The sequence below is a fragment of the Lactuca virosa genome, chromosome 7 (assembly GCF_052849685.1).
Source record: "Lactuca virosa cultivar CGN04683 chromosome 7, Lactuca_virosa_CGN04683_v6, whole genome shotgun sequence".
Classification (NCBI taxonomy): Eukaryota; Viridiplantae; Streptophyta; class Magnoliopsida; order Asterales; family Asteraceae; genus Lactuca; species Lactuca virosa.
The window spans coordinates 24,583,543-24,595,589 of NC_136432.1; the positions used below are offsets into that span (position 1 = coordinate 24,583,543).

General features: G+C 39.6%; 1 protein-coding gene across 1 annotated transcript; it reads right to left on the reverse strand.

The window, feature by feature from the left end:
- Positions 1-10,253: 10,253 nt before the first annotated feature.
- On the reverse strand, positions 10,254-11,017 carry LOC145126123 (uncharacterized). Its single transcript, XM_079061531.1, has one exon. The coding sequence runs from the start codon at positions 10,980-10,982 to the stop codon at positions 10,350-10,352; it is 633 nt and encodes a 210-aa protein (XP_078917657.1). The 5' UTR covers positions 10,983-11,017; the 3' UTR covers positions 10,254-10,349.
- Positions 11,018-12,047: the final 1,030 nt, after the last annotated feature.

A 12,047-nucleotide genomic window follows, 5' to 3' on the forward strand; every position in this document is an offset into this window, starting at 1 on the left:
CAGAAGACCTCTCTTGCGATCCCTTTGTTAAAATTTGGTGTATTGAGTTGGTGGAAGCTATTAGCCGACTCGATGCCCAAGGGAGAAGCTAGCAAGATGTCTTGGGAAGACTTTGTGGAACAACTGAAACTGCAATACTGCTCAGAGCAGGACCTTCTGGAAATCAATAATGAGTTTCAGAATTTGAAGAAGGGAAAAATGATCGTTACTGAATACGCTGCAAGTTTCACAGAAAAGATGAAGCTTACCCCATACCTAGTTCCAACAGAACTCTCAAAGGTCAATAAGTTTTCCCTTGGATTACCAGTGGACTTTGGTCCAATGGTTAAGCAAGCAACCACATTGAAAGCCGCCATCTGGGCTGCTAGAAATGTTGAGACCCATATCAGGGAGAAGGGTCTGGAGAGGTTAGAGGTCGGTGAGAAGAGGAAGTTCGACGGACCCTCAGGGTCCAACAAAAAGTGTAAATTCTCGAAGTCTAGTTCGAGAGGAGGTGGAGGAGGCGAAGCGAAATGGTGCGACAAATGCAAGAAGAAGCATCTTGGGAAAAGTGGCGGGGAAGCCACATGCTTCAAATGTGGAAAGCCAGGGCACTATGCCAACGAATGCACCCTTACCAAGAAAGTCTGCTATGGGTGTGGTGAGGAGGGGCACATCTCGAGGGATTGTCCGAAAAAGAAGGAGGCAGCAAAACCCAACATTCCACCAAAGCCGAAGGCGAGAGCCTTTCAGATGACACTGGAAGCTGCTAAAGAAGCTGATGTCGCTTCAGGTACCTTTCTCGTAAACGAATTGTCTGCCTAAATTTTATTTGATTTTGGAGCCAACTACTCCTTTATTTCGCATGAATTTGGTTGAAAACTAGCTTTGCCTGTTGATAGACTAGATAATGCTTTATTAGTCGAAGTTGGTAATGGCAAGTTTATACCTGTTAGCCATCGTATGAAAAACGTCTCAGTTGATTTGAATGGGAATACGTTCCACAAGGAATTATTGCCTAGTGAGTTAAATGGTTTCGACATCGTGCTGGGAATGGATTGGCTTAGCGCCAATGATGCCGAAATACTATGCAAGAAGAAGATTATAAAAGTAAACCCGTCAGGGAAAGAGTCATTGATGGTGTATGGGGACAAACGCATAGTGAATTCTGGGATTATTTCTCTAATGAAAGCCAGAAAGTGTTTGGCCAAAGGATGTACATCGTATTTGGCATTCGTGATTGATGTAAAGAAGGAGAAAAAGTAGATGCGGAGCATTCATGTCGTGTGTGATTATCTGGAAGTATTTCCCGATGATCTTCCTGGATTACCGCCTGATCGACAAGTAGAATTTCGTATTGACTTGTTACCAGGAACGACGCCAATAGCAAAAGCACCTTACCGACTAGCGCCAACGGACATGAAGGAGCTGATGATGCAACTTTAGGATTTATTGGACAAAGGTTTCATTAGACCTAGTTCATCACCCTGGGGAGCTCCGGTGTTATTCGTAAAGAAAAAGGACGAGAGTATGAGGATGTGCATTGATTACAGAAAGCTAAATAAGGCAATGATAAAGAATAGATATCCATTGCCAAGGATTGATGACCTGTTCGATCAGCTACAAGGTTCAAGCTATTTCTCGAAGATCGATCTTAGGTCAGGATATCATCAGCTGAAGGTGAGAGAGCTAGATATCGAGAAGACTGCATTCAGAACACGATATGGACACTACGAGTTCTTGGTTATGTCGTTTGGACTAACCAATGCTCCCGCAGCATTCATGGATTTAATGAACATGGTTTCTAATCCGTTCCTTGATAAATCTGTGATAGTGTTCATAGATGACATTCTGATCTATTCAAAAAGCCAAGAGGAGCATGGCAGACACTTGCGAGAAGTATTGGAAGTCTTGAAGAAGGAGAAGCTGTATGCCAAGTTCTCCAAATGTGATTTTTGGATTCGAGAAGTCCAATTCTTGGGTCACGTGGTCAACCAAGAAGGGATAATGGTTGATCCAGCAAAGATTGAAGCTGTGATGAAGTGGGAACAACCGAAAAGTCCCACGGAGATCCGAAGCTTTTTGGGATTAGCTGGATATTACCGAAGGTTCATCCAATGCTTTTCTTCGATCGCTGCTCCATTAACAACTTTGACTCACAAAGGAGCTACTTATGCTTGGAGTGATAAGCACAAAGAAGCATTCGAGTTGCTAAAGAGGAAGCTATGTGAGGCACCGATTCTTTCTCTACCCGACAGAGTTGAGGACTTCGTTGTCTATAGCGATGCGTCTGGTGTTGGGTTGGGTTGTGTTTTGACCTAAAGAGAAAAGTTGATAGCATATGCGTCTCGACAGCTGAAAGAGCATGAAAAGAACTACCCCACTCATGATTTGGAGTTGGCAGCGGTAGTATTTGCTCTAAATATATGGAGGAATTACCTCTATGGCTCGAAGTGCAAACTTTTCACTGATCATAAGAGTCTCCAATATCTCTTTAGTCAGAAGGAATTAAATATGAGGCAACGACGCTGGCTGGAGATACTCAAGGACTACGACTGTGAGATACTTTACCACCCCGGTAAAGCAAATGTTGTTGTTGATGCTCTCAGTCGGAAAGTCAATCTTGAAAGAAAAAGGCTAAGGGCATTGAGAATAGAAGTTGTCTCGACAATTGTGGAGAGTATAAAGAAAGATCAAGAAGAAGCTTCAGAAAAGAATGACCGAAAGGAGGAACGTTTGGGCAAAACGTTAGTGTTCGGTACAAACAGTCACGGACTGAAGGTATTCCAAGATCGGATTTGGATACCTAAGTCAGGAGGAGTAAGAGATCTTCTGATGGAAGAAGCTCACAAAACCATGTACTCGATACATCCCGGTAGCACTAAAATGTATAGGGACCTAAAACCCTATTACTGGTGGCCGACGATGAAGCTCAATATTGCAAAGTATGTGGTCGAGTGTGTGACATGTGCGAGAGTTAAGGCACAACATCAGAAACCATATGGGAGTTTAGAACCTTTACCTGTACCGATGGGTAAGTGGGAAGACATTGCCATGGATTTTGCCACTAAATTGCCCAGAACAAAGAATGGTCACGACATGATTTGGGTGGTCGTTGATCGCTTCACTAAGAGTGTGCACTTCATAGCAGCCAATGAGAAATGGTCTATGGATAAGCTTGTGAATTCTTACGTGAAAGAAATTGTGAGGCTTCACGGTGTTCCGTTAATGATTGTATCGGACCGTGACAGCCGTTTCACCTCAAGGTTTTGGAGAAGTCTACAAGAGGAAATGGGTACCAAGTTGTGTTTGAGTACAGCTTACCATCCACAGACTGATGGGCAAAGCGAACGAACGATACAAACGCTTGAAGATATGCTGAGAGCATGTACCCTGGAATTCCAAGGTAACTGGGATGAACATTTACCTTTGGTAGAATTTTCCTACAATAATAGTTTCCACTCGAGCATAAAGATGGCACCTTATCAAGCTTTGTACGGACAAAAGTGTCGTACGCCGTCTTGTTGGCTTGAGGCAACAGTTTATGGGACCTGAGATAGTCCATCAAACTGCTGAAAAGTTGAAAATAATTAGGGAGAGAATGTTAGCAGTTCAGGATCGTCAAAAGAACTATGCTGACAACAAGCAAAGACCGATGACTTTTGAAGTTGGAGATTCGGTATTGCTTAAAGTCTCACCGTGGAAGGGACTTATACGGTTTGGAAAAAGGGTAAAGTTAAGTCCAAGGTTTATTGGACCGTTTAAAGTTCTTCAGAAGATTGGGAACCAAGCTTACAAGCTCGAATTACCCGAAGAACTGAATGGAATTCATAACACTTTCCATGTGTGTTATTTGAGGAAGTTCACGGGAGAAGTTCCCGATATAATTCCAATTTCTGAGTTAAGAATTGATGAGAATAAAAAGTTAATTGAAGAACCAGAGGAAATTGTTGACCGAAAGACTAAGAAGTTACGACGTAAGATAGTCAAATTAGTGCTTGTCCGTTGGAAACATACGAATGGGCCAAATCTCACCTGGGAGACGGAGAGTGACATGACGTAAATAGTGAATTTACGATAGAGCGATATTTAGCCTTAGTGATCTAAACGAAAGTCGTAGAAAACGTTAAACCGAGAGCGTGCATAAAAAGAACGTCTAAATCTGACTTCGTATGAGGAAGTTATGATTTTTCGAAGTTTCGACTTAGCGATATGCAGCCCAAAGTTCGAATATGAGATCGAGTGGTTTCTAGCCGAAACAATCTAAACGAGAATCGAAGATCTCGTCGATAGTAGTCCAACAGTAAAAAGACAGACGAAAACGGACGTCAGATGAAGGAGTTGTGAATTTCTAACAGAGTTTTCCTGTCCCGGCCTACTAAAAATAATATAATAAAAAATGAATTCAAAATTAGCCGACAGAGTCTTAACAAAAGTTATAGAGAATAATCTCACCTGCGCGTGGATATAAAGAATGTAGAAAACGGAGCTCGTATGAGAAAGATATGAATTTCTGAAGTTCGGGGCACGAACTTCAACCTCTGTGTCAGAGCTCACGACGTGAGCACAGTGTTCACGACGTGAGCAGGTGATGGATATCCTCCAGGGCAAGTGGCCATGATGAACGCAATGACCTATCGAGCTCACGACGTGAGCACTTGTGGCTCACGACATAAGTATAGAATTTCAGCCTCCTATAAATAGAAAGAAAGGTCAGCCGAGTTTTGTTGCTCAATTTCTTTCCTCTCATCCATATTACCTCGTTTTACGTGAAAGTTATACCCCCGAAGCCCCGGTATCATCCCGAGACCCGAAGTGAGTCCCGAAGCACCGAAGATCCCGAGAAGAAAAGAGTTTCCGAGCCGAAGCTCTGCTCGCGAGAAGCCCAGTGTGTGAAGAGATCACAGTTTCACCGAAGAATTCCACTTTAAGAGCCGTAGTGCTGTCCGAGCATCATCTTATCAAGTGAGTGCATAGTCTCTTTCATATACATGATTTTAATACAAGTATTGATGAATGTATTAGATATATGATATGAGTAAGTGTTTAGTTTCCTTCTATAATACACATATATGAATTATACTCTATGAAATATGTGTTGTGTGACTATATACTATTTGTTATGTGGTATGAATATTGAATGAATATGTTATACAGGTTTTTAAGCTGTATATAAACAAGTATATTTTATCTACAAATATGTGGGGTAGAACATGGGTAGATAGTGATGTGTGATGAAATAAAAATGATGAGAGGCCTCGATGTTGTTGTTGATCTAGTCATCTAGCGGAGTATGGATGACGACCACAGACTCTTTCTAGACTGTCCAATGGAACGCTGGCAGGTTCATAACCTATAGGTGTTGTAAACGATGTGTTCACCGGTGTACTCTATCCCCCTCATGGTTGCCTTTAGGACATCTATTGTTGAGGAAACCCCTTTGCAGTAATGTCCATTCCGATGAAAAATCCTAGACTAGGTCCCTTGTGATAGTTGTTGTTTTAGGGACGTAAAGTGAGGATAACGGGAATGGGTAATCGGGTTATTGTTGGTTGGTGAAATTAAAATAATTATTTATTGTGGGTTGAAAACCCTATATGCTCACCAGGCTCCCAAGCCTGACCCACTCAGTTTTATTTGTATTACAGGTAGTGGCGTGAGAGCATAAGATGGATGAATCATCAAGTTATTTTGTTTATAGGCCTGTAGTTGTTTATAACTGCTGTAAGGCCTATAATGTGTCGTTTATGCTTTTGGTCTGTATTGGAACATGACATCCCGAGTTTTGTTATATATGAAAATACATTTCTTTAAAGAAATGCTTTGATAAACCTTATTTTATCATGTATTGTTTTGGGGACAAATTCCGCAACTCTTTTAAATCAATGGATTTACTCTGAAATTATTTTAAAAGCATAAATGAAACCGGTCTTTTCTGGCTGTGAATTTGGGGATGTCACATCTAGATTCCTCACTAATCCCAATGTCTACATCAAGATCTACCAAGTAAGGAATAACCCGGTAGGATCATATCGGAGGTAGGGTCCGTTTGGTATACAGAGTATACTGTTTGGAAATCCCATTTTAAACACCTCACTAAATTCAGCCTAGACATCATCTTCGTAAGTAGATCAATTAGTATAATGACTTGGAATCACTGATAAATCTTATTTATAGGTTTATAATAACGACTTATGATTATAAATATAAGTTACACTGAAAGCAAAAGAGTGTAGCTTAACTTATAGAGGGTTTAGCGAAACCTGGGAAATTATACAAACAGAATCCCGACCCGAAAGCTCCTATTTGTTGGACTCCTAAATATGCTAGTGCCCCGCTAAATCACCCAAGAATCTCAATAAAATCGGACCTAAAGAATTCTGAAGGTTTGAGAGAGATTTATGAAGTTTTGGGTGTGAAATGAATGAAAATCGGAAGGGGTATTTATAGCCTACTGGGAGGCGCCCCGTGCACAGACAAGAGGCGCGCCACACCCTCTTTTCCTGCTGACCCCTCTCAGCTTGTGTCATGTGTCGCACTCAAAACATTCCACATCACCCCTTCTAGAAGTATGCCATGTGTCCTATTTTTGTGGGACCACGTGTTTGTTATCCCCATTTTTACGGTCATTTTAAAACTTTTTATTTATGCTTATTTAAAAACATTTGTTATTGCGAAATTGGTCCTAATATATCCTTGACTTGATATAATATCAAAATCAAGGAATTTCAGAAGATTTTATATTTTAAAAGCCCGAGATGTCATAACTGATACAAAACATAAGCATAAACAGTCATTGCATTAATTTACACTACTGATCTACATCTCCTTTAGTTTCTCAGCATAATATACCTTCATATCGTTACTTGTGATACAACGTTTAAATTCCGACTTACTATGAAGAGTTATGCTTCTTCGAAGTATCGCGATTAAACCGACACAGCTCTCTGTGTCGAAGAAAGTGAATTTTGGATAAATTACTTTTTAGCCTAAGTGATCTAAACGAAAGTTGTATTAGTAGTTAAACCAAGAGTGTACATATTTAGAATGTCTAAATCTGACTTCATGAGAAGTTATGATTTTTAGAAACTTCAGTGCAACAGTGTGCACACAGAAATCGAATTCCGGAACAATAGGTTATTAGACAATATAATCTAACAAGAGTTAAAGATCTCATTAATAGGAGTCCGTCGAAATAGAGAACATCGAGAACGGAGTCCGTAAATAGGAGTTATGATTTCTGCAGCAATCTCTGCAGCCTAAGCCTATCAAAAATATAAATTTTTGATAGAGTGAGAATTAGTTGTTAGGATCTAAAGGAAATTTGTAGATCTCATCGAGAGCTTTCCGGGGATATAAAGAACATTGAAAACAAAATAAGTATGAAGAAGTTACACCATTTTGAAAATATGGAAAATCGTGGGCGCGAAGTGTGTAGTGCGCGCGTTGGCGTGGCACCACGAGGGAGAGCCACGTGGCATTGTTGGGGTAGCCTCTTTCTTCCGAGACATAGTGACATGGCACCATGATATTTGGACACATGGCATCATCGGGACGTGAAACGTGGCAAGGTTCTAGAAGCACCGTTGTGAACCATCGATATCACGACATGTGGCAGAAGCCCATAGGAGCCAGCAGCACCCTAGGGCGCGGCGCGCTTTTGCCTTTTTTGCCTATAAATACTCCTTGTCGTATAACCTTTCATTCCCACACCCCTACAACCTTTTCTCTCTGAGTTCACTGCACTTTTAGCCCATTTTCCTTAGACTTATTTGTTCCGGAGAAGCCCTACGACACCTGAGGTATTCAACTAAGTAGTTGCCATCAAGTAGGAGCCCTACGAGTGTGATTCCTGGGCAATAGACAGGAAGAATCTCTATAAGTTAAGATACACTAGTAATGCTTTCAGTGTAACTTATATTTATAGTCATAAGTCGTTATTATGAACTTATAAATAAGAACTATCAGTAATTCCAAGCTATAATACTGATTGATCTACTTACGGGAGAGGTGGCTAGAATGGTCACGTTGGCTTGGTTGTTGGATTTCAGAAAGGCTATATGCCGAAATGGTCCTGCCTCCCAACTGTCCTCTCTGGCTTATCCTTATTTGATAGACCTATGTGTATTCGTTGGGATCAGTGATAGGTCTGGCTCATATTACCAGATTCTCCCTAGTAATTGATAAGCTCTAACATTATAGGTTGATATCTATTAGACACATGCTCGTCAATTGAATTACCCGGATAGCCATTAATCATCTGAGAACTATCAAGGTGAGTTCATCTAACTATATTGTATACTCCAGTATGTATCCACCGTATGTTAGGATATAGTTGCTTGTAGTATGCACTTAAGCAATTAGGCTAGATAGTTGCTTGTAATGTTGGAATATTACTTACTATATATGTTAATATATTATGTGGGAGTTGAGGGCATACCAGCTTCGTGATGAAGGCCAATAGACTCGGGCGGACTAGCTTTATGCTAAAGGCCAAGGTGCGGACAAACTATATGTTGTAGTCAAAATGGGGCGGACCAGCTTTATGTTGAAGGCTAAGGGGAGGACCAGTTATATGTTGAAGACCATTATGTGCATGCATTGTGTATATATTGTCGTATGGAATATTTTAGAAGAATTCACTAAGCCCTGACTTACAGTTGTTGAATAACTATTTTACAGGTTGTTCATCTGACCGTGGAAAAGCTCACGTGTGACTGTATTTTCATCGAAGCATCAATAAAGTTTATAATACTCTTTTATAATAAACTATGTAATAATGATTGTAAAGTGTTGTAAGACATATTTTTGTTGGGTTAATCAGATTTTTATGAGTGCATGGGTATTTTGGGAAAACCCTTTTTATTTTAAGTATTTGATTTAGATTAGGAAGTGGTCTGCTTGCTTAACAAGTATTACGTATTGGTTTAGGTTACTGCTTTCATTAGTATAAATAAGGACATGTATTCGTTAGTTTAGATAGAGATTTATAGCAATAAAATTCTTTGTTTGGTCTTGGGCATCAAGGTATTACCAGTTTAATACCTCACTCTTGGTATCAGAGCCTAGAGCCTAGGGCTTGTTAAGGCGTAGGGGCAGACGCTACGGGAACCGAGTTAGGTTTAAGGGGGTGTGGATTGTTTTTGAGCGCGAGCTGAAGCATCTCAACAGCAGCCCCGATTTTTCTTGATCGGGCTTGTTCTAAGATAGAGAGAACTAACCGGAGGCGCGGAATAAACGGACGGGAAAACGTCAAAGTGGGTGACTTTGATTCGGTTCGTTTTGCGGGTGACAGAAGACGGTAAAGGTGTTCATGACCTTGTCTTGTTGTTCGGTGGAAAAGTGCTCTCGGAACAAGTTTGATTAGGTCGGGGTTGTCAAAAAGGAGAATAAGACGTTGATCAATTGAAATCAAAAGGTAGAAAATATCAAAGGGTTGTGTTTGCATTAATCGGACAACAATGATTAGCGAGAAAGAAATTTCGACTTGTTCGTGATAAGGGGATACTGACGTAGGTGCGTGAAAAGCGGGCAGGAAGGATCCGTCAAAGCAGGTCGCTTTGGATTCAGTTCGTTTGGCAGATTGAAAGAAAACGGTGGAGCGGGTGGCTTTGTTTTCTTTGTCGGTGGAGATGCCTCTGTGAAGAACGGTAATCGAAACAAAGGAAGAGATTGAAGAAACAACACGGTGTGGACTTTATAGCGGTGGAAGTTCAAATCAGATGGATTTGGATATGGCCGGGGAGTGGTCGTGAATCCGAGAAAAATCTAGATGGTAATGAATATATCCAACGTGATGTCATGTTACATGTTACGTGTGTTATGAAAAATCAAAAGGGTATGGAGGACTTTGGACGTGACCGAGATGGAGGTCGGGTGTCCGGGAAAAGTCGGGATGGTTCGGGAAGACGGTGATTCAACACTATTGTGAACGAGAGGTATGACCAATCCGATTAAAGGGTGGTTGTTAGGTTAATCGGATTTTTATGAGTGAACGGGTATTTTGGAAAAACCCTTTTTATTTTAAGTATTAGATTTAGATTAGGAAGTTGTCTGCTTGCTTAACAAGTATTACGTATTAGTTTAGGTTACTGCTTTCATTAGTATAAATAAAGACATATATCCGTTAGTTTAGATAGAGATTTATAGCAATAAAATCATTTGTTTGGTCTTGGGCAGCAAGGTATTACCACTTTAATACCTCACAATTTTAATAAATAAAGCGAAAAATTTTCCTTGAATTTCAGGACGTAAGAGTACTTGAATTTCAGGAAGAGAGAGAGAGAGAGAGAGAGAGAGAGAGAGAGAGAGAGAGAGAGAGAGAGAGAGAGAGAGAGAGAGAGAGAGAGAGATTTGCTTTTGCAAACAAATTACACATTGATCAAATGTTGTTCAGCTTCAACCCTTAGTTCCTCTCTCATCTTCCGAATAAACTCCTCTATCTTCTTATTCAACTCTTCTGTATCCATATTCATCGCTGCATGTTCTTCTTCAACGCGTGAAGAACCACCTAAAATCCCTTCTTCCATAAAAACCTCTCCATCAGCTTCATCTTCCATTGCAACCTCACTTTCCTTCTCACTGTTTTCTGTATTTTCCTCATGTTCTTCCTTCGATTCTTGATCATCTAATCTACCGTATTCACATTCTTGGAGGTCTCCTTCAACAACTGCTGCAACATTTATTTCATCTAGCGAGTAAAGTAGCTTTTCATGGTGTAAGTTTTCCTTCAGACCCGAGTGCAGATTTTTCTTGGTGATGAAAGTGAGAATAGTAGTGCAAAGGATGAACAAATACTTCTTCTCAAAGGTGTGGGTGAATAATGGCAATAGAAATGCAGACATGGGGTAGTGATAGCTGTTGTAGGAGGTGAATGTGAGGAGGAATGACAAGAGGATCACCATTGGAAGGAGAAGGTGTAACTTTAACGTGATGTTGTTGGAGAGACTGCTATACTTGTTGTAGAATCTTTGAGCACCTTCTTGTTCTTTTCCATCCATCATTGTGTTTGCAAAGGTGTGGAGGGGAAAGCCAATATCTATCTTCTACCGAATTATGATGAATTCCTTATTCCTCTACCTATTTAAAGAAAAAATTTGTTTCAAATACTCCCTCTTACTTTCTGGTTTTGCACATCATCCATCTGTATATAATATTTGAATTCTAGTCGCTCAGTACCGATGTACCGAACTGAGCCAAGCTTTTTTCGAAATTTATTACCTTTTAAATCTTTGAATGTGGTTATGTGATTATTTTTATCAAAAGAAAATTTAGTTTTATTTAATTGGTGTTATATTTATTTATCATTTAGGGTAGTTCTGCTCCAATGAGAATTGTGAAGGGAGAGAAGTGAAAATTCTGATACAACTATACGATACAAATATGGTGAGGTGGGTGCAGGCCTGTAGGGTGAGATGACCAATATGCCCACCAATTATGAAGTGATCAAGTCAAACTTACAAATACCATTTCAATTATTGCTTCAAGAAATTTCTAGCTTTTAATCGTAAGTGGGTATAATCATGTGCCAAAACTCATATTTAAAATAATATACAGTAGGTTAGAATAATATTGTGGAATTAACGAAATAAACATTATGTTCGAAAATTACATCTAAGATTAACTTAATTTTGTTTTGAGCTAGTCTCAAGTTTTATCAAATGTTATAGTTTGGATTCGGATTTTGATATAAACACTTCGGATAAAGTAACAAAAACATACAAGAACATATTTGAAATCCTAAAAACTGACCCAAATTTAAAAGAAAAAATATTTTTTAATTTACTGAAATCTAACAAAAGTTTAGATTATCATACAAAAATGAAGTAGATTATCATCGGATGCTGTCGTTTACTTGAAAACCTAGTATTGTAATAATTATGAATTGTATAAAGAATTTTCGATATAAGTATCGGGTGAAATTGAAATAAATAAATAAATAAAATAAAATAAAAATCTACCCATTATATTTCCACCAAACCTTAGCAGTTTTTCTACTAAGGACCCCCTCCCCCCTAAATCCCAGAATATACTGGCGAGTGTCATTTTTAGTAAAATTGTCCAAGATA